This window comes from Salvia hispanica, chromosome 1, assembly GCF_023119035.1.
Source record: "Salvia hispanica cultivar TCC Black 2014 chromosome 1, UniMelb_Shisp_WGS_1.0, whole genome shotgun sequence".
Classification (NCBI taxonomy): Eukaryota; Viridiplantae; Streptophyta; class Magnoliopsida; order Lamiales; family Lamiaceae; genus Salvia; species Salvia hispanica.
Genome location: NC_062965.1, coordinates 43,865,763 through 43,893,368, shown reverse-complemented (window position 1 = coordinate 43,893,368; position 27,606 = coordinate 43,865,763). Strand labels below are relative to the sequence as shown.

The 27,606-nt window shown below is 35.4% G+C and overlaps 2 protein-coding genes and 1 long non-coding RNA gene across 5 annotated transcripts; all 3 read right to left on the bottom strand.

Annotated features, from left to right (window-relative positions):
• Positions 1–7,702: 7,702 nt before the first annotated feature.
• Positions 7,703–11,398, bottom strand: LOC125201601 (calcium-transporting ATPase 12, plasma membrane-type-like). Its single transcript, XM_048099777.1, has 2 exons — positions 9,634–11,398; positions 7,703–9,545 (listed from the first exon to the last, which is right to left on the bottom strand). Exons 1-2 carry the CDS (start codon positions 11,105–11,107, stop codon positions 7,966–7,968), a joined length of 3,054 nt encoding a protein of 1,017 aa, XP_047955734.1. The 5' UTR covers positions 11,108–11,398; the 3' UTR covers positions 7,703–7,965.
• A 2,681-nt stretch (positions 11,399–14,079) lies between these two features.
• LOC125201603 lies at positions 14,080–18,961 on the bottom strand. 3 transcript variants are annotated; one of them, XR_007172940.1, is made up of 2 exons: positions 18,386–18,961; positions 14,080–14,274 (listed from the first exon to the last, which is right to left on the bottom strand). It is a non-coding gene; the product is annotated as an uncharacterized LOC125201603 (long non-coding RNA). The 3 variants fall into 3 exon arrangements; XR_007172941.1 differs by lacking the exon at positions 14,080–14,274 and adding an exon at positions 14,512–14,759; XR_007172939.1 differs by lacking the exon at positions 14,080–14,274 and adding an exon at positions 15,571–15,976.
• Positions 18,962–19,217: 256 nt separating this feature from the next.
• On the bottom strand, positions 19,218–21,169 carry LOC125201602 (probable xyloglucan endotransglucosylase/hydrolase protein 26). The gene is made up of 4 exons (XM_048099778.1): positions 20,889–21,169; positions 20,205–20,305; positions 19,803–19,996; positions 19,218–19,714 (listed from the first exon to the last, which is right to left on the bottom strand). Exons 1-4 carry the CDS (start codon positions 21,067–21,069, stop codon positions 19,318–19,320), a joined length of 873 nt encoding a protein of 290 aa, XP_047955735.1. The 5' UTR covers positions 21,070–21,169; the 3' UTR covers positions 19,218–19,317.
• Positions 21,170–27,606: the final 6,437 nt, after the last annotated feature.

The window sequence follows — 27,606 nt, the reverse complement described above, 5'->3', positions numbered from 1 at the left end:
AGGTAATTGGATGAGCTCATATCCAAAGCCTTCCATAGATCCATGTCTGGACCCAATATGTGACTTATTATAAATAGGAACATAAAGGAGACAGATAACACACTTGTTTTTCATCAAAATTTTCGTCCCCCTCTCCTATATTGTCAGGGACGATTTTTTTCTCCTCCGTGGGAAAGGTTTTCCGTCTTCTTTATTTAAGTCCCAGTATTCTGGTGAGATCAGCTCACTCTAATATCTTTTTACAGTGCGGGAACCAGACAGAAGATCCGTGGTTTTGTACTAAAGATCTTCACGTGGAGAAGGCGCTAGCTATCTTCGATTCTTTGGAGAATCATCAAGGTATAATGGCTAAACCGTAGAAAAGCATGTTTTAGGTTTCAATTAATTTAAAGCATGTTTTATTTGAGTCATGAGCATGATACATGTGATAATTACGCGAATATAATTTGTCTAAATAATTTGCTAAATAGATCAGAATTATTATGTAATTGATTTATGTGAGTGCTCCCGCTGCCAGTCCCTTCAAAATCTCCACTTTGTTTTTTTAAAAAAATAGTGATATTGAAATTCACATCAAGAATTGAGATTGGAATACCATTTCCATCCCTGCTTTTTAGAATCCCCTCTCCCAACTCCAAGGGCATACATGTCCGCTCACAATAAAATCTAAGAGCATCCGCAATGGTAGGCTAGCCACCGGCTAGCCGATTGACGTGGCTAGCCGATCGGCTAGCCGAATTTCGGTGAAAAAATCGGCGTGGGCTAGCCGATCGCGTGTGGCTGGCCGATGCGCTGGCCGCCATTGTGGCGGCCCGATCGGCCAACGCTATTTTTTAATTTTTTTATATTTTTTTTAATTCTTTTTTTTAATTTTTTTTTAATTCTTTTTTTTTTAATTTTTGAAAAACTATATAAACGCGATTTTCTCTATCTCTAAATTTCTGTACAAGAGCATACTAACATTTTTTAATGTATTTTTTTAATAAATTAGTGAGGAGTAGAGTGGGGCGGTGGCTCGTGTGTGGAAGCCCGAATTTTTTTTTTATTATGTAATTTTTTTGATTTTTAGTTAATGTACTTTTTTTTAAGAATAAAATTAATGAATTTTCCCGTATATGTCTCGTAAATTTAATTCGGTAATTTAATCGTGATTTTAATTCCGTAAATGTAGTATATTTTGAATTATTTTTATTGCGGTGGCCTATGGTGACCTAAATCTGATGTGGCAGGTGGATATTTTAGTGTTGCTGACGTGGCAGGGGAGAGAATGGCTGGCCTATTGCTGGCCTATTGTTGGCCTAAGCACCATTGCGGATGCTCAAATAAAGAAAAGCAAAAAGTATTTCACACTTCTCAAAACTTGGCCTAATTCATGGAAACCGAACACCTATGGAATAGTTTAATTATACGGGTCAATAAGCCACAATTCTGACCAGCTTTCATTTTTAATTATATCATCTCGAACAAAATGAACGCGAGAAAAACTTTTCTACTCAAGAAATATCAAGGTGACAATCCTACTTGGTATATCCTATCAATAAATTTTTAACAAGTAGAAATATATATAGTACAAGAAAAAATTCTCCAATCTAGATATACCATTTGGCATAATGAATTACTGTGCCCAACAAATAATTATTTGACAAGTAGAAATCTAAAAAAGTTATATTTCAACTATACATAACGATACATGGAAACTAATAAATGTAAATCTAAATTCAATTATTACGTTAAATTATGGAAAATTTTCCAAAATATTTTGAACTTTTGTTAAATATTTACTTTCAACTACATATTGAATATAATGGGAGTAATATATGCGTACAAGTATGCCTTTGCAATTTTTTTGTTTTAAAATTTTGTGCATGCTGCATAAAAAAGAGTAAATAATTAAAAATAATTAATACAGTTATATATTAACAAAATTTAAACTAATATGTTAACAAAATTTAATTCAAGCCACACTTCATTATTCATGTAGAATACACGATCCTATATACACAAACCTATAGTTAAGATAAATAATAAAGTTTGGCTATTACATATATAAACAATGAAAATACTAAATATGACGACATACTATTAACTTATACTCCCTCCGTCCCACGTTACTTGAGTCACTTCTTTTTCACACTCGTTTTGAAAAAATAATACTATTAAATAGTTAAAGTGGAGAAAAAATAAAGTAAAAAAGAGAATACTATAATTAAGACTCATCTCTACATTATTCTCTCTCTTACTTTTCTTTCTCTCCACTTTAACTATTTTTTATTATTTTTTCAAAACGAGTGCAAAAAAGAAATAACTCAAGTAACGTGGGACAGAGGGAGTATAGAAATTTCTCCATAGTCTACATATAATAAACTAATATATAAAAGTAGGACTCACATTTGACTAACTTTTTCAACTCATTTTTCATTACATTTCTTAAAACTCGTGTCGGATCAAAGTGGAACAATATTTGGAGGACGAAGGGAGTAATATATATAAGGTGTTTCATTTTTCTATATATTTAATCATTTTTCACAATTAATATCAAAGTCATCTTACATATAAATGGAGAATAATATCACGTCATCTACATATACAAAAAAAATCTAAAAAAATATAAAGTGTAAGTACTATAACTTTAACTTTTGTTCGCATTAAATATTAAAATAAATTAAATGAAATAAATAATTATACGTATAAATTAAATTAACAATATAAAGAATACAAGTGTAAATTAAATTAACTATACGAATAGCTATACTATAATTAATTTAATTTATGTGCTATATACTCCCTCCGTCCATAAAAAATAGATCATTTTTGCCATTTTAGGACGTCTACAAAAAATAGATCACTTTCTTAAAATGGAAAGTTTATCTCTCATACTTTTCTCACTTTTTCTTCCCTCTCTCATACTTTACTCACTTTTTCTCCCTGTCTCTCTTACTTTACCTACTTTTTCTTCTCATATCTTTTAATTTACCAATTCTACATTAAAACCCGTCTCATACACAAAGTGATCTATTTTTTATGGACGGAGGGAGTATTAGTGTTATTATAGTTAATACAATTTATACACTATATAATCATTCATACTAATTAAATTTTACAATATTCTATGTTAACAAAATTAAAATTATAATTACCTTTTGTATGTATTTAGATTTTTTTTATATGTAATGAGAAAAAAGGTAAACTTCTACTCCCTCCGTCCCATTAAAGATGACCCACTTTTCTTTTTTGTTTGTCCCAATCAAGATGATTCATTACTTAAAATGAAAACTCATTTATCTCTATTTTATCCTCCCTCTCTTACTTTACTCTCTTCACTTAACACACAAAATAAAGTTGCATAAAATCTCGTACCGCCCAAGAAAGGAGTCATCTTCATTGGGACGATAACTATCTTAAAACGGGTGATGTGATTATTTTCTGTGTTTACGTGTAAGATAATTTTGATAATAATTATGGAAGATGATTAAATATTTAAATACATAGAATGATGAATCACTCTTCCGTATAGATTTATTGTATGCGTGTATGTATTGTATTTATTATATGTGGAATGTGGAGAAACAGTCTATAAATTAGAGATCGTGATTAAACGCAAACTCTATATATTGCATAAACTCTAAATTGTGATTTGGACTGTTAGAAAATATGAACAGATGATAAAATATTAGCAACAAAAAATGTCAACACAATGTCAACGGGTTGATCATGTGTTGACATTGTGTTGAAACTATATTTACATTTTTTATTACTAATATTTTGTCATTTGACATTTTTTAACGATACAGATCATAGTTTAGAATATGTACAATATTTAGGGTTGCATTTTATCACTACCCATATAAATTAATAGTATGGACTATGGAGAATTTAATTACATAAATTAATAGTATGTTGTTACATTTAGACAGTTTTCATTGTACATATATCTAGTTGGAAATTAATACTCTATGTTGTTGGAGTGCAACCGGCGAGCGCCGAATCGGCGAGAAATTAGGCGAGCGCACGCCGATTTCCAGGCGCTGGCCAATTCGCTCGCCGATGCGCTGGCCACCATTGCAGGCTGGCGATCAGCGAGCGATCGGCCAGCGCAATTTTTTATTTTATTTTTTGTTTGAAATTTTTGAAACACTATATATTCGCGATTTTCACGTCATTTTCATTTGCACCACTTGTTTTAACGAGTTTTCTCTCTATCTAAATTTTTGTACAAGAGCAACATCGAGAGATGGACAACAACAACGAGTCTACTCCGGCGACGAGCAGGTCTCAGATTCTCACGGTACCCAGGGGCTGGATGGGGGCAGATGGGCGGGCACTACAACATGTACCCTTGGCAACAGTTGATGGGATTGATGGCGGGCGGGCAGGCGATGTCGGGCGGGGGCAGGCCAGCGGCAGGCAGGCAATGCCGGGGTGGGGAGGTATGCCGCAGATAACACCGCAGATGACGTCGCAGATGATACAACAGATGATGGGGATGATGCCGGTGTGGCAGGGGGGGTGCAGCCCGGGATGCAGGGGTCGCCGGGGGGGCACGGTCTATCGTCCCACTCTTGACTTTTTGACGGCTTCGTCTCACACATCGACCCCAATGGGGACGCAGTTCACTGGGGATGAGACGTTCTCATTACAGGAGTTGGGGATCGATGTCGAGGAGGCGGACACTCCCATTCCAACGGGGGGAGTAGGGCGGGTTCGAGCGTGCGTTTCATAATAAATCACATAATAATCAGATCTATTTAGCAGATTATTTAGACAAAATCTATTCGCGTAATTATCACATGTATCATGCTCATAACTTGAATTAATCATGCTTTAAGAATATTGAAAACCTAAAACATGCTTTTCTACGGAGCAGAAAAATACCTAATTAATTCTCCAAAGAATTGAAGATGGCTAGCTACTTCTCCACGTGATGCTTTGAGTACTAGACCACAAATCTTCTCTCTGGTTCCCGAACTGTACTCCAATATCAGTGTGGGCTGATCTTACTAGAATACTAGGACTTAAATAAAGAAGACAGAAGAAATCCTTTTTGGAATAGGAGAGGATTTCGAAATTCTCCTCAGCTTAGGAGAGGGGATTTTCGAAAATTACAATAATGAGAAAATTGTGTTTTCTGTCTCCTTTATTCTCCTATTTATATTAAGTTCCTTTTGGGCCCAGACAGGGATCTATGGAAGGCTTTGGATATGGGCTCATCCAATTTACTTTTTACTAATTAAATTGAACCCACAATTTAATATAAGTTATAATTGGAATATTACGAGCAGCCACTACAGAAGTAATATTGAACTCTCCCCATCCAAATCCGAAATTATAAGTAATCCGGGTTTCCGTTTATCTTTCATTTCCCGTGCTTAAGATTAATATGTCCATTAATTAATTAATGTCTGCTATTGACTTAATTAATTAACTTCTTATTAATTCCAAGAGTGGACTTAGCATGAAACACTTATTTATTATTCATAGAGTAATCATACTCCAACTAGCTAGGTTCCGAATAATAAAACTTCGTTTCGCGCTCCTCTTGAGGACATTATCAAACGAGACTCACCTCGTGCACGATTCAATATAATAGCAATCCTAGCACCGCTAGATATCGATCACCACTGCCCAATATATCAGGATAATTGGGCTACGAAAAACCCGCACCATTTGATAAGTCAAAGCAATGCATAATCAATACCGTATGCTCAATGCTAACCTACATTGATTAAGAAATAAATATTTATCAAGACCTCGCCTTTCAGTAGATAGCCTAAGGCAAGTCTTGCTGTTAGATCCGTTCAGTGCTATACCACACCAATGTCATCTTATTTCAGTAAGGCTTAGAAATATGCGGACTGACATTGCAACCTTTCTCGATGGGTAGTCTAATTCCATCTAGGTTGTGAAATTCATATTTTTCTTTGTTTAGAACTGACCGTATTACCTTAAAGTGGACGACGCCCACAACCGGTCTACTGAAACAAAGACTTAGACTTTGTTAAGTTAACTTATACATTTAAACATGCATTAACATCCATTAAATGTAAAACATAACAACATTATGACAAAAATAATCTGTTTTATTCATTGGAAAATAAAATAAGAGTTTTACAGTATTCAATCACTCGAAACGTGATTTCTAGTATACCGTATATGTCTCGTAAATTTAATTCCGTAATTTGTCATAAATTTAATTCCGTAAATTGAATTATTTTTATTGCGGCTAGCCTGTGGCTAGCCTATTTGCTTAAAATGATGATGTGGCAGGTGGAATTTTAGTGCTGATGACGTGGCAGAGAGAGAGAGTGGCTAGCCTATCTCCATTGGAGATGCTCTTAAAGATTTTAACACAATGCATTGAATATGTCAACACAATTTAATATTGACATTGTACTCATATTACATAAACATATTTTGTTATCTACATTGATATAAAGTTGTTTGTCGAAAATATGAAAATTTATGATTTTTTTTAAATTTGACATCGGAACATATGCATGTAAGATCTCGTTGGAATCCTTATAAAATTATCTTTAATTTGATATATGTTGTGTAAAAAAATAATTGAAATTGAGATAGTTATAATTATTTAAAGTTTTAAGATATTTTTTAAAAGTTAGTTTTGTTAATTGAAAATGATACTCCTAATTGACAATTTTTTTACATTGTATTACACTCATGGCTTAATAATCTTATGCCTTGATTTAATGATTCAAAACCTATTATTTAGTTGTAGTTAGCAATTTAAGGGTGAGTTAGCAATATAACCTTGTTGTTATATATATACAGTTTCCATTGTACATATATTTAGTTGGAAGTGTGCTGTACTATTATATATATTTCCACTTGTTAAAAATATAGGTAGAATGTACCAGATATGATTGTCATCTTAGTATTTTTTGAGTAAGATTTTTTCTCATTATACACACCCTTAAATTGTTAAGTGAATCAATAACACTACCCTTTTCATTCACCTCTTCTTATTATTCTCTAGTCACGATTTTCTTGCTATCTTTAACAATATTTTTTATACATTACTATATATTTCATAAATAAAATGACATTGTTTTTATGAAATGGTCCACATTAACTGCCATTTATTCACATTTGTGAAAAAATTTCAGTAATATATAATTTTTATATTTATTTGAAACTTTCAAAATTTGTTCAGGAACAAAAAATACACTCAAAATTTGTTTATTTATCATTAGTAGTCCTATTTTTTAATATTACAAATGTATATTCCGTTAGTTCAGTCGTAAGTTTCAATAGTAGAAATAGATAGAAACATTAAGTTTCAAGTAGTAGAAAATAGAAAATAATATACTCCTATATTACTTATTAAATTGAAAATACTATGTAAGTACTTCAAATCACTTTGATATTGAATAATTTTTTCTCTTATTTAACGTTGTCACTGTATATTTGGAAAACTTGAATCGAATAAACTATTTACATCTCTAAATAAAAATCACTGTAGGTATATGGAGTTAAGATTAAAAAAAAAGTACATGACTATGATCAACATCAAACCGGTCTTAAATTTTAAACGCCAAACAACATAATTATAAGATAACATGGAGTTCAATATAATGAACTAATGACAAACTTATCATTAGCTTCAAATTTTTAAATTATGCTAGATGGCGTCATTGTTTTCAAATCTCTGAATTCCCTATGATGAACTACAAATAAATTTATTGCGTTATGCGATAATAACGTGTTTGGCGTTTAGCGTTTAAAATTAGTTTGATACAATGCAATAGAAATCCTGTATTAAAAAATTATTTATCATCTTCTTACTCCTATAATCAATATACGTCACAGACATAAATGAATTTATCGTTTTTATCGTTATGTATGTAACGGATATTGATTATATGGGAATAGAACATGAAAAACAAATGATAACATAGTAACCTAATTAATATAAGTACTACATACATACCTCTACAAACATAAACAAATCTAATGCCACAGCCTCAAGTATTTTAGGAATGGTTTGTCTGAGACAGGAACAAGCTTCATCACCCAACCAATTGGCCAACTCACAGCTGCAATAGCTACACAAATCCCCCATTGCCCCAAATTCAAACTAACTGTATCAGCAAATTTCTTGAGAAACTCCACCATCACAAACTGCAGCACAATTGTCACTCCAATGATCCCTACAAACAGCTTATTCCTGTGAATCCCTTTAAACACATTCTGCTTCTCCAAACTCCTAGCATTGAATTCATTGAAGACCTGGCAAAGCACAAATGTGTTGAATATGAGAGTGTTCTTCACCTCCTCGTTCACCTCGAAAATCTGCTTCCCTCTAAACTGCAAGATTAAGAGAATGGCTATTTGATATAATGCCTGAGGCAGCAGGTTCCTCCACATGATGTTAGTGATTAGTGGCTCGGTCCGCCCCACTGGGGGGCGGTGCATGAGCTCTTTCGTTGGGCGCTCCGTGGCCAGTGCCAGAGCGCCCAACGTGTCCATGATGAGGTTCACCCACAGCAGCTGCACAGCGGTTAAGGGCACGTCCCCTGCTGAAACAGCTGCGATGAAGTTGATGACTAGCGCTGCAACGTTCACCGTGAGCTGGAACTGGATGAACTTCTGGATGTTGTTGTACACGCACCGCCCCCACAGCAAGACTGTTGCAACTGAGGAGAAGTTGTCGTCCAAAATCACAATGTCTGAGCTCTCCTTGGCCACCTCCGTCCCTTGGATCCCCATTGATAGCCCTACATCGGCTTCTTTCAATGCAGGTGCGTCGTTTGTTCCATCTCCCGTCACTGCCACAACTTCCCCTGCTTGTTTCAAGCATCTCACCATTAGAAGCTTGTCTAATGGGGAGGATCTTGCCATTACTTTAATGTTCTTGATCTTACGCCTCCTCTCTTCGTCTGTGTAGTTTCTGAACTCAGCCCCCTCCACCACTTCCCCGTGGTGGTTCGCGTCTAGTATCCCACATTCCGTTGCTATGGCCTTGGCCGTGAATATGTTGTCCCCGGTTATCATCTTGATGTCGACTCCTGCGATTCTGCATGACTCAATGGCCTTCTTTGCACCACTTCTGCAGGGATCCTTCATCCCAACTATGCCAAGTAGTGTTAGATTTTCCTCACTTAGATTGGTTTGAGAGGTAGTGATTTCATTTGATGTGATGTCATATTCTATTTCCTTGCAAGCAAATGCAATGCATCTGAGGCTGCTTGCTGCCATTCCCTGTATGATACTCTCGAATTCGGTCATTTTGTCCTTGGTCATGGCGTTGACTTCGCCCGTGTGCTGGTAGTAACTCGAGCACATTGCTAGCACCATCTCTGCAGCTCCTTTCCAATGCACGTAGCTGCGGTTTTGGACGTTGCTCCTGAGGGAAACCCCGCTTCGTTTCTTGTCCGAGTTGAAGGTCTCGACGTGGAGCACTGTGTAGCTCTGCTTCAGCTTCTCAACATCCATTCCCAAATCTTCAACAGCCCAAGTGAGGATAGCCTTCTCAGTTGGACTGCCAGAATACTCAACAGCATTTCCTGATTTAGGCCTATATATGCTTCCTACATTTGATTTTTTATTAGTACTTAACATTAGCCCAACTTATTATTATTACTACAACACAAAAACTGCATTAGTATATATACATACCTGTAGTGTTGAAAGCTACTCCTTGGTAGAAGAGCTCGCAGAGATTGTGGGCGATGGAGTCTTGTCGAATCTCCTTGCCTCCGAGGCAGAACTTGGTGACCTTCATCTGATTGAGTGTCAAAGTCCCAGTTTTGTCTGTGCATATCACAGTTGCTGATCCCATTGTCTCACAGGCAGAGAGCTTCCTCACCATTGCTTGATCCGCCATCATCCGTTTCATCGAGTAGGCAAGCGTGAGCGTCACTGCCAAAGGCAGCCCCTCGGGTATGGCCACAACAACAATAGTCACTGCAGCCGATACAATCCTCAAAACTGAGTTGAACGCGTCGTTCAAGTCCCTGTCGACTCCATTGAACTCCTTGAATCCATTCTCATCCTCCGTGTTGCCTGTGAAGTAACGGATGAGCATGACTACGAGCACGAAGAAGGCCACAGCAAGGCCGACCTTCCCAATGGTGGAGGTCAGCCTGTTGAGGCGCTCCTGGAGGGGCGTCTGCTCGTTGGTATCACGAGTTATGGAGCTCATCATCTCGCCCCACGCAGTCTCCATCCCTACTGACACCACCACCATTTTTCCATATCCATCAGCCACCTTGGATCCGGACAACAAGAAGGGGTGGCGCGTTGAGTCCACCTCCACGTGGTCGCTCTCCCCAGTCATGCTGGACTCGTCCACCTGGAACGAGTGGCCATCCACGAACAGGCCATCCGCAGGGACCTGATCACCGGTGTTCAAGAACACTACATCACCAACCACAGTATCAAATATGGAAACACGCTGCCTCCTCCCCTGCCTCACCACACCAATCTTGATGTTGTTACTGATCTTGGACAGCTTGTCAAACTGCCTCTCCTGCCGGAAGTTGCTGGCCGCGGACACAGCCACAACGAGGAACACAGCCACGAAGATGCTCCCCCCCTCGTACCACCCCTCCTTGCCCCCATGCTCACGGATGCCAAACGCCAGCGAAAGAGCCGCGCATGCCAACAATATGAGAATGGTGGTGTCCCTAAAAGCCTCCACCACAAAATAAATCAGCCCCTTCGGCTTCGCCCTCACATACGTGTTGGCGCCAAAGGCCTCACGACGTCTCATCAAATCCTCCTCGTCCCCATCGATGCCACTGTCTACGTTGGTTGACAGAATCTTGGCCACAGAAGCAATGCCACCAAAGCCATCCAAATTCTTTTCCTTGACCATTTGTGCAAGCCTCTTTTGATCCATCACTGCTGCAGCATCATCGAGAAAGCTCTTGATTTCAAGGACAGCCTGACGAGGAGGAGGAGGAGAGCTTCTGAGCTTGGACTTGCTCGAAACAACGCGTTTGGCCATGGACAACGACACGTATATGACAATGCAAGCAACCCTCCATTTCCTCTGAGATTTTGTGATAGGGGAAGTGCTAATAGCCAACAAAACTGACTGGATTCCGCCATAGTAAACCTTGGTTGTATATTTGAGTTTGCTTGCCATTGTGTTTAGTAATGGAGGGAGAGCAGTCAACAGAAAGAATTAGACTTCATTCATTCATAGTTTGTTAATCTACTTTTATAGAAGCCATTTACTCCAACTCACGAAATTTCCAAGAAACTTCAATCTAAAACTGCTTTATCATTCTTCAGCCTACAAAGGAAGTAAAATATGTGTGAACGAATGATATATATCTTATACACTATTAATGTAAGTAAGTTTAACATGATTTTCTGATAAACTTAAGGGTAAAGTAATCGGTTCTGCAATTTCAACAGAGTATGTATCATGTATGTAATGAAGAGGAAGAAGGAGGTTGATATAGATAGTTTATTGCATGAGAAGCTAGTTAAGTATCAGATTCAAAATTGTACTCCATTTGTCAACATTTGTTTGCGCTGTTCAATTAGGATTTGTAGTTTGAATATTCCAAAACTTCATCTTCTTACTCAACATCTTTATCTTTTCGTGTTTCGTGCGTTTAAAACATTGTTCTTACTCTATTCAACTTTGAAGAGAGTTTCCTGTATTTGAATCTGTTACATTAAGAAAGCCGCCGAAACTGTGATCCAAATTGATAAATTTACTATTATGCACCTATAAAAAATAAATGTTACTATTAAATTGGCAAATTAATTTTATGAATTAAAATAATATATCAAATTTTGTAGTACATAGTTGAACTTTGATTCATCATCTCCTTTTGTCAATAACGGTAAGCAAAGTGTAACTTGAAATTAAATATAGCATACGAGCTAGAATAGTGTTCAAACGAAGGAAAACCAACTAGCTGTCGGTGATTTTAGATTTTGCTGACTCTATTAATCAAGTCGTTATTACTCCATAATACAATGTGTAATTTGTGACATAATCAGGATTATTAACTGACATCGTCATTTTTTTAAAAATTTAAACTAAGAAAATAGTACTTCCCTCCGTCCCAGCTAAGATGACACATTTTCTTTTTTAGTTTGTCTCAATTAAGATGATACATTTCTATTTTTAGTAGCTTTCTATCTATAATTAATACATTCAACCACTTTTTATCTCTCTAATTAAATACATTAACCAACAATTCTTAAAATCTCGTGAAATATGTCATCTTAGCAGGGATGGTAGAAGTTGTAAAAGAAAGTTACAAAGTTATGATCTCCATAGATATTTTCAGTTGTTGTATTGAGATAAACTAGTACTACTATTAATTTATGAACAACACTACCATAGACTAGAGTACAAAAATTATTATTATAATCTTGATATCTACTTAATGTATTAATAAAAGAAGAATTATTCTTCATGGAAATAAAATTCATAATAACAATTACCATCACTCCCTTGTCAAACAATTAAATTGTTTAAATATTAATTCTTAATTATATACTTCATTTTTTGCAATAATAAATGATTAAACAAACAAATTTCATTTTCTAATACAGATACCGCAATTACGTGTACACAATGATATAGTATATGTTTAGACATATCTATTATGACTTAGTAATTGTTTCTTTGATCACGCATTTTTAGCGAAAGATGTGTGACACACCATCATTCGATAATTGGATATATTATTATTACTACTAACAAAAGTGCTAGTCTATATTATGGAAATGTAACAAATCGGATTTGAAGTGGGCTTGCCTAAAGAATCAATCAGATTTGGAATTTAAATTTTAATTACTTGAGAATACGAGGAAAAATTAAATTTTCCAATAGAAACTAGGTTACTTTAAACTTGATATCAAATAGATCAAATCATCAAATTCACACGTCACTATAATAAAGCAAACTATGTTTCCGTCGAAAAATTAGATAAACAAATCACCAGCAAGTTTTTTTTGTTAAGAAATTAATCATTCTAATTCTATTTTTTTTGTTAATATATTGCTCCCGCCGTCCTACTTTAGGAGTCCCGGTCACTTTTACACACCCATTTAATAAATAGTTAAAGTGGAGAAATGATAAAGTAAGATAATGAATAATGTAGAGAAGAGTCTTTTCAACATTATTCTATCTCTTATTTTACTATTTCTCCACTTTAACTATTTATTATGACTTTTATAAAATGAGTGTATAAAAGTGATCGGGACTCCTAAAGTGGAACGGAGGTAGTATTTTATGCCGCCAATATGGGAATACCATAAATAAATTAACTAAAAGTTAATGGAAGTCATACAAATATTTAGATGTATTCTGTATTTAATCCAATCAAATAGCGTCATTGCCGACTTATTGGAATATTAATTTTCACACTATAGAAAAATAGATAGAATTGACATGGAAACAACTAATGATGTTTGTTTCATCTGCTGGACTATAGTACCTAAACAATTATTAACCAAAATTTCTACATAGTAGTACCAAATGCTTATCAACTCACATAAAAATATGTCCTAAAACTACACACACCGAATTAATTGCAGCACGAATTGAATTATTATTAGTGTTTAATGATGAACACGAGTGGTATAAGTTATAAATAAATTGATGTATGGATAATGAGTTGGAAAGAACTTTTTATAAATGAAATGATATTTATTTATGGGACGAACAAAAAAGGAAAGTATTACTCCTTCTATAGCTGAGTCGTATTCCTTTTTGGATTGTTTCATTGTAGCTGAGTCATCTCTCTCCCTTTACTATTTCTACTTTATTCTCTTTTTACTTAACGAATTTAAGACATTTTTTCTTAAATCTCGTGCCGAAAAAGAAATGTCTCTACTATAGAGGGACGGAGGGAGTATTACTTTTATGAGACGGAAGGAGTATCGTCTAACAAAAATGAGTATAACGTAAAATAGTCATATTCCTAACTTGTTCTTTCACTAATATGAAACGAAGCCAACTAAAATAGTAAAAGACGACGCCGGAATTTGAAATACTTGCTTACCTATATTAACGTAAACAATAGCTTTGAGGGAAATTGGAAGGAAGTTTCCTCCAGCAATAAACAAGACATGCAAACAAATCAAAAGTCCAAATTTGAAACTTCCCAGTAATTTCCCTATATATTCTTTTCATGAATATGTGTATGCAAGTGGCCCAACTTCCACAAAAGACTTGTACCGAATCATGTGCTAAGTCAAGATCCATGCAGCAATACTCGTTTCCACATAGTGCCATGGATTAGGTCACCTTTCCAGCAACCCTACTCTCAATTCTCTCTTTAACTACATCAAATCACTTTGAAGAATAAGTAAAGCAACAAATGCTAAGACTCCACTCAGACTTTACTCCATCATTTCCCACCAAAGTCATTAACAAAGCCTAACTAACATCTACATCTCAGTCTTTCTCCAATTCCTTTACTTTTGGAGTTAATGGGAGCGGTTAATATTCAACAACTATTTTCCACATCGCTTCACTTTCTCATTCTCGCATTATACAAAGCGAAGCGTAAAAACACGTGCAACGCCAACTAGAATAATATACCAAGAAAGGTTCAGCTAGTGTGCAACACAAGCAAGGGAGAACAAATCCATAGATTAACATCAAGGAGAGAAAAGAAATACCAAAATCTATACATTCTATCTTCCACAAGTCAATAGAATAAGTTATTAAAGTGTCAAATTAATGGATATGCATCAAGCACCAGCATCCTTCCAAATGGATTATGAGTCAGAAACCAACTGGCTGCAACCAAATTTCCGAACATCTTACAAATAGACTATGTCAGTAACTAGACAGGTGCTACCCAATTTTCAAAAGTCTCTTGGAAAAAAAAACCAAGGAAATTAATCAGCAATATACATATATATGCTCAAACAATATTTTCAAACTCAAACATTAATAGTACTTAACACTTGATACCTATATGCGCCCATCCATTTTACCTTCTCAACTATCAAGACTGTTTCAACAAATCATGAACATTGTTCTTAAGATTGGGCTAATGTTTCAATCATCATCATCATCATAATCGTCACCAAACTTCTTTAAAACCATCTATTAGTTTATCGTGATAAGCTACTAGTATTACGTTATTAATGTGCTAACTATTTTTGTCCAAACTCTCTACAACTTACATTCAGTATACAGAAAAAAATAAGAATTCACCTTCCATGTTTCCTAGTAATCCATATACATCGATGAAATGCATGAGATGGTTCTCGTCAACTATCCAAGTTGTACTCTAATTAAAGCTCAAGTAATCAACATAAAACATGTATAGGTTATAGATTATAATGAGAGCATCTACAAATTCATCTAGCTTACAAAATTACTAAAACAAGCCAAATCCTAATTAAAGCGGATATAAGATCAACAACTATAGTTACTAGGTTTGATGGTTGAACCACCAAGGTGCAAAGGATAATTAGTTTTACCAGCCCATCAGCAACATCTTATCTTATAGGTCACAACAATTAGAAAACAACAGAAAATAACATTTCAAACAAAAAGTAACCATCATGTTGAGGAAATGATAAACAACACTCCTCATAATTAGGTTTTGTGATGCAAGGAAAAAAAGTCAAAATGATAAATACTTGTTATAAACCGAAAGCTAAACTGAAGCTGACATACTGATGGCTCCACAAGTGTTTTCTATAAACTATAATGCATTTTATCTTGACTTATGTGGAGATGACTTAAGATGCACCTAAATACAAGCCTATAGAGTACCTGATCTGCAGGGCTTGAACTCCTCTACTTAAAACATTAAATTTGTCATCACCAATAGTTGTGATAAATGTGAGACTTACATGAAAATGAATCAACAGAAATCCCAGCTACACAAATAATGTTATTGTTTCACTAAAATGTAACTTTGTGTTGAAGGTTATTGACTGGCCACTTCATGTATCTCCTAAATTCCAATAAACTGTCTGTATGTCACTCTAAAGCCCTGCACTTTGGTAGCATACAATGATTCTGCAGTAAAGATATGAATATATAACAATTGTAGGACCATGCATATTGACAAGCCTAATTTGAAAGTGGTATATAGGTATTAGGTAATTAGCTCAAAATTTGGATATAGTGCAACCAGGTCTAAAACCTTAGTGAAAAATAAGAGATTCTAGTTACACGGCAGGGAGAAAACCAAGATTATCAGCAGCTAGATGGAGAAGGATAGAAGCAACCTACTCAATAGTATAAGGAGATAATATTGGACAACTAAGTTAGTTTTGAGGTACAGACAACACTAAGTTATGCGAGAATCATGTATCATACACAAACAACAATTATTCCAGAGAAAATGCTTATGGATTGTGTGACCGCTTTAGGCATTATCTAATAAAATAAACAATAAAAAACCAAGCATGACACAAGGACTAGAAAAGTATCATTGACAATATATCAGCATCCAAAAATGAAGATATTAGTTAGATCCATGAAAAAGCAAGTGGTGTGATAGGGATTAGTGACCGATAAACCGTGCATTAACCAAAAAACCAAGTGGTGCAATCTCAACTACAAACTAACACTTGAAGTGTATGGACATAAATTTCAGAAATCAGATGACAGATAAAGACATTGATGAGAAAGATGATTCTTCTCTCTCTATCAAGATTTCAATCAATAGATTCAAAAGAGAAAAAAGAAACAATAAATTGCACATGTAACTAGAGGAAAAAGACATAGGTGAATAACTTTCTTGCAATTTCAGATTTGCATTACTATGAACTTGGATGACATTTACTATTGGAAATTATGTCAATATTTTATGTATAACATTTCAGAATTCAAATTACAAGTTCATGATATCAGAAGCAAGAATCTTGAAGAAGACATAGACCTTCACTGTAAGAGCTCTAAATAACAGGAGATTTCTGTTCTCTTTATATCAATGATATACATCTTCATAGACCAGGAAGAATTATGCAAAGAAACAAAAGTTTGTTTCCAGAGAAACTTTTAAATTGAACGATCAAACTTAGCAACTACCATACCATGTAGCTAAGACTGTAACCCAATATAGGCATCTACCTGTTCGACCCCAAAGAAGGTAGTTGCAAGTTTTAGTTAGAACTAAGCATCAACACTTTTGAAATTATAATAAGCTGTTAAAAAGGATGGTAAATTGGTAATGGTGGATGTCAGCCCATAACGTGGAATCAAACTGTAGACTACTAGAGCCATCAACTAATAATTGTAATAATGAATAGAGATAGCAATGAGGTCTCCTCCTCTCCTTCGAGCATAGTAATAGAAAAGGTTATATGGATGCATGTAGATATGAAGTTGATATTATTCAAACTGTTCCTTTAAGCTCATTATGGGCAGCAGTTTATATGAATGCAAAAGCATGTTCATGCAACAATCTATGAACTTATAATAAGCATTCCTCAAATATGGAAAGTTTTATATATTTATATCTGGGTCCATTTAACCTATCGTGACCCATGATACTCTATTGTGAATCATAACACAGGTGAAATGGAGGGTTTTGATATTTCCACATACCCATCGTACATTGCACAAGGAAAATACACAACCATTCAAAGGGTAGAAGAACATGAGTTTTTTGGCCTAATCTGGAAGCTTTATGTCTGTTCAACTACGACTGAATCGTTTCCATGAACTTAGAGATTTGTTACTCCACATTTTTAACAAGATAACTGGCTTCAACTAACCTTGGGGCAGTTCTTGATGATTCATTTTATACATATCCCACATGACAACAAATGATAGGCTCAAGAGACTACCTGGATTTTTCTCTTTAGCAAAATCTAGTCATTATTGAGTTAAAATACGAGGTCATTTGGCAATTTAAGCTGAAGAAAGAGATCTAAAAGAGGGTAGCTTCAAGTAAGATGAAAGCTGACATTACTGATAGAACAGTGACCACTTACTAAATTGTGTTTTCTAATATGTTAGAACTGTTTCCACATTCACCAGCCTCTTTCTTCTATGTTTTCTAGAGCAATTGGCTTCTGTAGTCCAGCCAGTTTGATATCCAACAGACAAATAACCATGTCCTTTGTTTCAAGAGTCATCATTCATCAACTAATTTTCAATTTATAATGTTGGGAGGTTAAAAAAAATTCAATTCTTAACCAAGCCAAAACTCTCAAATTTAGTGGAATGTATGTTCGACTTCTTACAAGTGCAGAGTCTAGCTATATTTTTTGAAGGCAGAGACAGTTTAGTAAACGCCCAGTCCATACAAATACCTTATTCGAAGTCATAATAACGGCTATAAGAGCATAGAAGTAAATGCAATACAATAGAGCAACATATCAGACGCAGATTGCCAATAACAAACCACATAAAAAAAATCAAACTAAAACATCAAGCAAATACTAGTCCTTAGTAGATGAGAAGTGAGAAGTGCACCTGCAAAATCAAAGTTTTTAGAAACATTTAAGACTTAAAAGAGGGAATGAAGGTCACATTTTGAGTTGCACTTGCACAAACCCTGACGCTCCAGAAAATCTCAACTCTTGCAGCGCATCAGATCAGAGCCACAGAAACTGACTTTATCAAATGCTCCTCATAATTGGAACCAATAAATCGTTAGTAACCTCGCCTAAATTGATGCCCCAAAATCCAACCCCGTAACTATTTTCATCCGCAAAACATACCATCGAAATCTACCTAGAAACATGTTGCGGCTAACAGTTGTGGTTCGCAAAGCCACCGCATCTCTCCTTGGCAGCTGCGAAACATGATTACATCTCAATCACGTCCCTCTCCTTGAAATTCGGTTTGGAAAAAATTAGTTTCCTCGAGGAAGAGGAGGATTTGCATTTGGTAGAAGCCGAGATGGAGCACCCGATTAGTCGAGGAGGGGTCTTGTAGTAAACCGGGAAAGGGGATTAGGGTTGCGCCGCCGGATCGATAGTTTATGGTGATTCATATGCTAGGCTGTGTCTCGTTTTTGCAGTTACCAAGTTTGTTTGTGGAATCTTATTACGGAGATTTAGGATTAGGATTAGGATTAGGATTAGGATTAGGATTATAATATATCTACGATTGGTATTGTTTGCAATTTCGCATTACTACATATAGCACATATTGTTAATGAAACAGAATAGTATGGTTCGGTTAATCCTTATATTTTTTTAAAATAAATGAACATAAACTAAAAGATCACTTCACGATAAACTCAAACTCGAGACCACTAGGGTATGCATTGTTACTCTATCACTAGGTCAATTCGAGAAACTCACAAAGAAACAATCCGATATTATTTTCTAAAAAAAATAAATTAAATAAAAGAGAAATACAGGAGATTTGAATATGTAGTTTACATGCATCACGTGTAATTAATATTGTCGTTGGAAACATTCACCGGGTAATAATCCCTTGTATTTTTCATAATCTTGGCAGTAATCATACACCAAAGATTTATTTCTAATCAACTCCATTTGGTTCTGATCATCAAGCCCGAGTTCGGAGGTTGTACATGCCGCAGCAACAGCCGTACAATTAGCGACGCTCGTACTTCCTTGGAATTTGCACGCACGCGCCCTAAATTTACGCAGCTTGGCGATGAAGGGTGATTTGCTCCAATTGATCCTGTCCAGCCCCCCTCTCGTGGCCCAACTATCCGCGTTCCAAATACTCGAGTACGCCCTCATCGGCTTATCTAGGTCCGGGTAAGCGACTCCATCATCTAGATAATTTCTATATACTCTAATCGGGATATTATCCACGAACCACCTGATTGAATCATCCATTTCGACATTATACATTGTATAATTTTACTATACACACAAGGGCAGACACATAAGAAAAATAGCGAACTTACACGACATGCGAGGGAGTCCAACGGATGGTGTAGTTGTGGTAGTCTTTGGTGGGGTCGAACCACGGGTAAAACTGCACTTCTCTTCCAGCAGCTCCTTGTGTGTAAATGTTGGTATGTATAATGTAGGGTTGCCCTGTTACATTTCCTAGAAACTCAAAGTCAATTTCGTTGTGCTTCGCCCCTAGAGAAGACAACTGCCCAACCAACCAAATATGTTAATAATATGAACTAAAAATTTTAAATTGAATAACTAAAAAATTATAAATTTTGATATGAAAAATTAATAAAAGAAATTTTTTTTTGATAATTTGAGGATCTCGAATTCTCAAACTATCTTAATTAATCCAAAATAGATTACGATTCAATTAGTATAGACAAAAAGAGTAGGAATAGATAACTTACATAAAAAGAAGTTACAGTGCCAGCAGAGTCACCAGGAACAAGCTTAATTTGCATTTCAAACGTTCCAAACAAAAATTGATCCTTGGATTGAATTCCGGAACCTGCATTCAAATTTGGTCAATTTCTCACCTGATTAATCAAACAGTGAGTGGCAATTAACTCGATCAAAAGCTGAAATCTTATGTTTTCCACTTACGATTATTATGAATTAACAAAGAACTTTTTCAAAAAGCCTTAAATTTCTACTAATTTTAGCAAAAGGTTAAAACCCCAACCCCAAGGAACCCCCCATATCCAGACTCGTCAGTATTGTGAGGGATATTCAATCAGGTATGCAGTGGCCCCGCTATGGGGAGACCGTAACCCACTGTCTTGGCAGAAGACCACCTTCCAACAGAATTATGAGGGGTGTCCAATCAAGATAAGCAGTGACACGCTAAAGGGGAGGGCCGTATATCCCACTGTCCTGCCAGAATCCCACTTTCCAAGCCCACACACTTGTACCTGAGAGATGTTGCAACCACACGCAAGTAATAGGAATCGATCATTACCCTTTCTTGCAAATCTGCCCCTCCATCGTATCTTCATTCTTATTTTTGTTAAAAGGTAAAAACACAGATCTGTTTTTTTTTTTTTCCAAACAAATCAGTGTGTGTATGTGTGTGTGAGTGAGAGAGAGAGAACCTGAGACAGGGTCGAGGAGGAGAGTAACATCATCGCCACCGGAGGGCTGCAGAAAGCCAGAACGCTGAGTGCCCCAGCTCAAATGCATGCTCTTCATCATGCTTCTTCCTTCAATCACATTTGAATTCATGAATGCACTAAATATAATCGCCATTGCTATCAAAAACCCCAAATCTCCCATTTTTCCAAACTCTTTCTCTCCTCTGCACCCCCTAATCTTCAAATTGATACAATCAACTTCGCAGTTTCGGATATTTAAAAATGTTACATAGTATAATTAATTGTTTTATTTAGCACAATTAATGCACCAGATACCGCCTCAAAGCCTATGTTGTGTTGTATGATGATATATCAATCACACTTCTTTATAAAAAATAAAAATATTATGAACATGCAGGGTGGTGGTCCTCGAAAAAATTGAAATCAAATTTCCACCCACCAAATTAAAATTACAGACGTTATCGGTTGTACTTGTACCGATTTTATTAATATAGATAGATGGCTGGTGATAATATTGAATACCATTATTAAATTTGGGTTCTCCCATCTCAATAATTATTTTCTTGCAAACTGAGTACCATTATTAATGGGTTTCTCCTATCCCAATAATTCTTTTCTTGCAAACTATAATATCTAACAACAGATTTATTAATTAGAGATTTACAGAATGTAGTTGACCTTGCTTCAACGGAACACTGCAACACCATTAAATAATACTCCATATAAATTATTTTTAGCGTAAGCAATTCGTTTTCTATTAACTAAATCAATAAATTATTTTTTTTAATTGATGGATAATCGGAATAAATATTTATAGTACAAATAAATACTAGTACAATATTTTTTAGTTACCATAACATTTTCAATGATAGTAGTATTTTTATAATAATACATATTTTGTAATCATATTTTTTATACAAGTTTCAATGATAAATTTAATAATACTGATTTTATTTTATAATCATATATTTGCAGGGCCGACGTGCGTCAGACTAATGCGACGGCCTTTGTCGCCAGCTATTTCGAACGTGCATACACATTATTTAATCTCATAGTATCAATTTTCATTCATAATTACTAGTCATCATTTGAAATTTTGTATTGGTAGTACTTAATTTCAAAGAACTTTATTGTACAACCTACCAATACAATACTAATATAAAGATTGTGTAGGTAGCTAGGTATAGGATAATATCATGGCAACATATAATGCTACTCTTAATCATAGTACCTTATTTTTAGGCGTAAACATACTCCCTCAATTTTTTAGCAAGTTGGACAAGTTAATAATTAATTAATCTCTATTTTGCATGAATTACATAAGACTAGTGGTCAAGTTAGCTAGCGTGAATAACACATTCTTAATTTATTTCAATTTGTAATGTTTATAAGATTTATAATAAGTTAATTATGAGTTTTTCACTTTTTTCTACTGAACTAACAATAGTTTTACCCGTAAAGAAAATTTGATAAAGATAGTTGTAATCTTGAGGATTTAAAAGTCGTGTAAAATTATAAATTCATTTAATGCAATAACTTTATAATTATAAGTAAGATTATTAGCGTCTAATATTAAGCAATTTTGTGAAAATATTAATTTTTTTTACAAACTTAAAAGATGGCATATAAAAAATATCATGAACTTACAACTGGTGCCAATTACCAGTGGCGTATCCAGGATTTTCAATTTAGGGGTGCAAAAAATAATTGCGGCTTAAAATTTCAAAATATTTCTAATTTTTTTTTGTTTTCGTTGTTATGTTTTTTCAATTATTTTATTTTTTTAAATAAAATCTTTATCGTTATTTTTTTATTTCAAAATACTTCATTTAAAAAAAAAATTATTTTATAGTATCATGTAAATTATACCATTTAAATACAAATATCCATGTTTTGTTAATTAGTAATATATAATATAGATATGTATATAATGAGGAGGTTAGTTTAATAAATATAAAGTTTTTTTAACGACAAAAATATATAATACTTTATAATAACCATAGTATTATCTATTAAAAAATAGTTAATGAAAATTGAATATGAAAGAAATACAAAATTAACTTATAAAAGAGCAAGTTAGTGGTTAAACTAATAAATGTATTTGTTAAAAACAAAATAATTAATGAAACTTAAATATGAAATGAGAACAAAATAAAATTGAATTAGAGGTGATATAGATTAAAACAAAGTTAATTTGGAGAAGAGAGAGTGTAAGTAAAATTTAAGACTAGGGCATGTGCTCAGGAGGTTTCGAACTTGGGCCTCTGGCTTGAAGAATGACCGATCTTACCACTGGGCCATAGATTGATTTTGTGAAATAGGACTAAATAATGTATTAATACACAAAAATTTGGGGGTACAGTTGTACCCCCTTGCTCTAGCGTGTATACGCCGCTGCCAATTACGCTTAAATTAAAGAACGTGGATGATTGTATAACATTGAAATGATAAGGTAAATGTCTATGATTTGTGTACTCAAGTTGTTAATGCTCTTCCAATGGCAGTAAATATGATATTAGTAGTAGTTGTATTCGACTATCTATATAATCAACGTTAAATTTTATGTTGTAGCCACACCACTACAAAATAAACTCTCAAATTCCACCAGAAGCGTCGTTCTTCTGTAGTGGGAAATGGATTCAACAGATGGATAGCTCACAACACTCCTCCAGAAGAGGATAGGGCATGGTTGGGACGAGGCAAGTGTCCCTAACTATTTGCTTCGTAAGGTTCTTAAAATGATTAACCAGCGCAGTGACATTACGACGCGCTTGAAGATTCTCAAGCAGCGTTACGACACGTTCAAGGTGTTGGTCAACACGACCGGTGTACGCTAGGACTATGGGAACAAGATCATTGTCGCCAACGAGGAAGTGTGGAAGGCCATATTTGAGGTTGGCACATTACATTTGTATATTGATTTAACTTATTTTTGTAAACACTCTAATGCCGTTATTGATTTGTAGACGAATGCATACGCCGGTGCTTACTACCACCGCGACGAGCCACAGTTTAACGAACTGACCTCTTTGTTCGGTTACTTCGATGTGAAGGTTGAGGAGGTGACCGAGGTGATTAGTCTATCCGATAACACCGAGATCATAATTATTTCTGAGACAGCCGAGGAAAATGAGCCGGTTCGTATGAATGCAAAAGCTTCTTCGGTCGATGACGGTGAAGTGAACTCACCACAGCCTGGGTCAGCCTCGCGCGTTCGCCGCAAGCTATTTTATATGGACGCGGTTAACCTAGACCACTTTTCATCCTCAAAGTCCCCTAGTCGCGTTATCCCGACGAAGAAGGTGTTAGGGTCTTCACCCGCAGGTTTGTCATGTGCTTCTTGGAGCCCGCTCCCAACCTCTTGCAAAACGGCACCATAGAAGGGTTTCTTAAGCATCCATCGGTTGTTAAGCAATATGTAGTAGGTCTATGCTTTTGTTGGCTAATTTTAGGAAGTATGCTAGTATTGCCATGTTTTGGAACCAATCGATTGTTAAGTTATACATTAATTATACAGGTGTGTTTGATTTTAGGAAGTATGGGGTAATCTAAATATTGCTCGATGGGTATGTTTCAAATTTATGTATTAGGAACTATGTAATGATCTATGTTATCAAGGTTTTATGTTTTATGTTAGCATGCCACTGGAATATTTTTTTGCACCGCAGAGAAAGGCTTAGTAGCAAATTTACAATGTGAATTTGGCTTAACTGTCGAAAGCAATTACTAAATAATTAGCTAATAAAATATTCCAACAACAATTTGGAATTACATAACATATTAAGCACTACTACCCAAATATGTTATATTGGATCATCATGAGTATCACAAAGTCTAAGTGATAGGATCTTAATTAACAAAATAGACACCTTGTTCATATTACCCTACTACATCCACAAAAGACTATACAGGCATACTACGTAAAATGCATTGGCCCTATAAGACAAAATAGTAGAGATAGCCGCCACCACTTTCAAAGCATACTATCGGTCTCCAGGAGATCTAACACGAATGACGGTCGAGCAAATTCATCCAAACCCCTAAAAAGATCCATAAGATCGGGCTCCTTCACAAGCTTTTTTGCAACATAAAATTGTTGTTTAATGGTGAGACCGGGTATACCTTTGAGCTGATTGAACACCTCAGTCCTCTTCGCGCTGAGATCAAACTCGTAGGCAATTCGGTTCGAGATTTCCTTCAAACAATCATTCGTGTCTTCGTGGATGCGAGTCATCAAAGTAAGGACACTGTCCATCTTGTCCACCTTGTCCTCTGCCTTCCTCTTCTTGACTTTTCTGGTAGTCATCTTCGGAGTAGTCGCCAAAGGTACCGATGTGCTCTCGGCAACCATCTCCGGCAACACACCGTCTGGGAAGACTTCGTCGGGGAAGTGTTCCTCTAAAGTTAGTGGAGAGGACTTCTCTGAATCTTCATTCAAATGCACTTTAGAACCATAAATTTTCTGGACTGCCTCCCCTGTGTCCACAGACCGAACTCCCTCAGCACGGTCCTTGCTGAAGATCTCTTTCCAGTTATTCAACAAGGGCCAAGACTTGTTCTTCATATACTTCGCGTTGCTGTCTTTCTGTCATAGCAAAATAATAAAAAGCTTTAGTTCTAGTATTGAAATATAAATGTGCATAGCTCCAAAATAATATGTAAAACACAACCTGCACGACTTGTGCCCATTGTTCATCATCGATATCTATTTTGTAGTTACCATCGTCATTGAAACCAACGCCACTGCAGTCAAGTATCTGCATTAGCGAATAGTAGTTCTTCTTCCAAGAAGTGATCTTAAACTTTATGTGAGGGTGTACACATATGTCGGTCTTTGGGAATTCCCGCTGAAGTGTTTAAATATCCTGCATGGAAGCCATTATCCGATTTTCATCCGGCTGCCGTCAGCTCCTTCATAGTTGCCAAAAGGATCTCCTCCCCACGTTGTGTCCAGACACGCCTTGACCTATCTACTATTAACCCTCTGCCCGCATGAACATCAGGGTCAACTAAAAAAATACAAATTTCTACTGTCAATTGTTAAGGCAGCATATGTACCAAGAAGAATGAATGAAATTTACCAGAGAGATTACCATCTGCCAATGGATTCTCGCTGGTGTCATTGCCACTCAATTGTTGGGATCCCATGGGAACAACCTTCACAAACTGATAAATATTACTCCCTCCGTCCCGGCTAAGATGACACATTGCTTAGCCGGCACAAGATTTTAGGAGTTATTGGTTAAAGTATTTAATTGGAGAGAGAGAAGGTGGGTGTAAGTATTAAAGTAGAGAGATAAAGAAAGATGAATGTTTTAATAGAAGTGAGAAAAAGTGGTTGAGTGTATTAATTGGAGAGAGAAAGTTACCAAAAAAGGAAATGTGTCATTTTAGTTGGGACAAACTAAAAAGGAAAATGTGTCATCTTAAACGGGAGGGAGGGAGTAGATTTATTCCAGCAACTACCACAAAAGCCCATTGAATCATTAACTTTGTTCTCAAGAAATTGTTATCCAGAAATTATATGGTCAATTTTTTTGCCCAAACAAGAATGACGAACCCATTGAATCAATAAATCTCTAATCAACAAACTGATATCCAAAATTCGCACAACCAAAAAATGACGAAAGAACCAACACAAATTAAATGTCACACTGCAACTATCTTGTAAATTCAAGCTTGTTCATGTTTGACAAATGCAGATATTCATACACACAATATTGCCGAAGGAAATTCCACTGTAAACAACTACCGGAAATCCTGTTAAGGTTGTCCATTCAATTATTGCATCTGTTCACTAATTGCACAGAAATAGATGATAGGCAAACATACCACAACTAGCAAAAATCGATAACCGGCTCGGATTTAACTTCGGTGGAAGATCTTGCTCCTGTGGGGAATCGTCGCAGGCTGCAGCGTGGATGGAAGAATGATAATTTCGAGTTCAACTTATGAATTTGAGTAACAACGAAAAGGAGAGGCGCGAAATCAAATTTGGGGACACGCCAAATAGGGTCTATGAGGGAAATTCTAGATTTATGATTAATTAATGAGGTTATTTTTGGGAATGTATATTTGTATCACACATTTGAGTGTGCCATACCAAACAGAAGAATTACTAACATCAGCTTCGTAAATTGACAAACAAACAGCAATAGATGATAACTATGCAATTTAAAAATCACAAATATAGTGTTTACAATATGCTAACACATTTTAGACTAACATGTCAAACAAACAAGCCCGTAGTGGCAAAAAAAACAAGTTCTGTTGGGCCATTTAACTGGGTCTCTTCACTTGTTCTATTGCATGTTAGGCTATAATTAATCTAGGCTCAATTCTAAAATTATGACGAAATTTGGACGAGTCTGAAATATATGAACTTCCATGGGATAAAATTACACGAAACTTATTTTGATATTTCCTTCGCGTTCTGTTCTAGCGAATTAAAGTTGAGTGGTAGCTCTGAAATTATACAAATTTAATGATCAATATCATTCCTAACCCCAAAAATGGCCGACAAGCATAATCTCTTCTAATCGACCACCATGGTGTAAAAAATGACCTATTTTTATCATTGCAAATTATCAAAATATGATACTTACAATCAACAGATATGCAATTGTTACAAGTTTTCTCAAACAAGAAACTTGGAAGAAAAATAAATGAGTAAATGTTTCGTGATCAATTTGAGACATTTATTTTATTTGTTACTCGA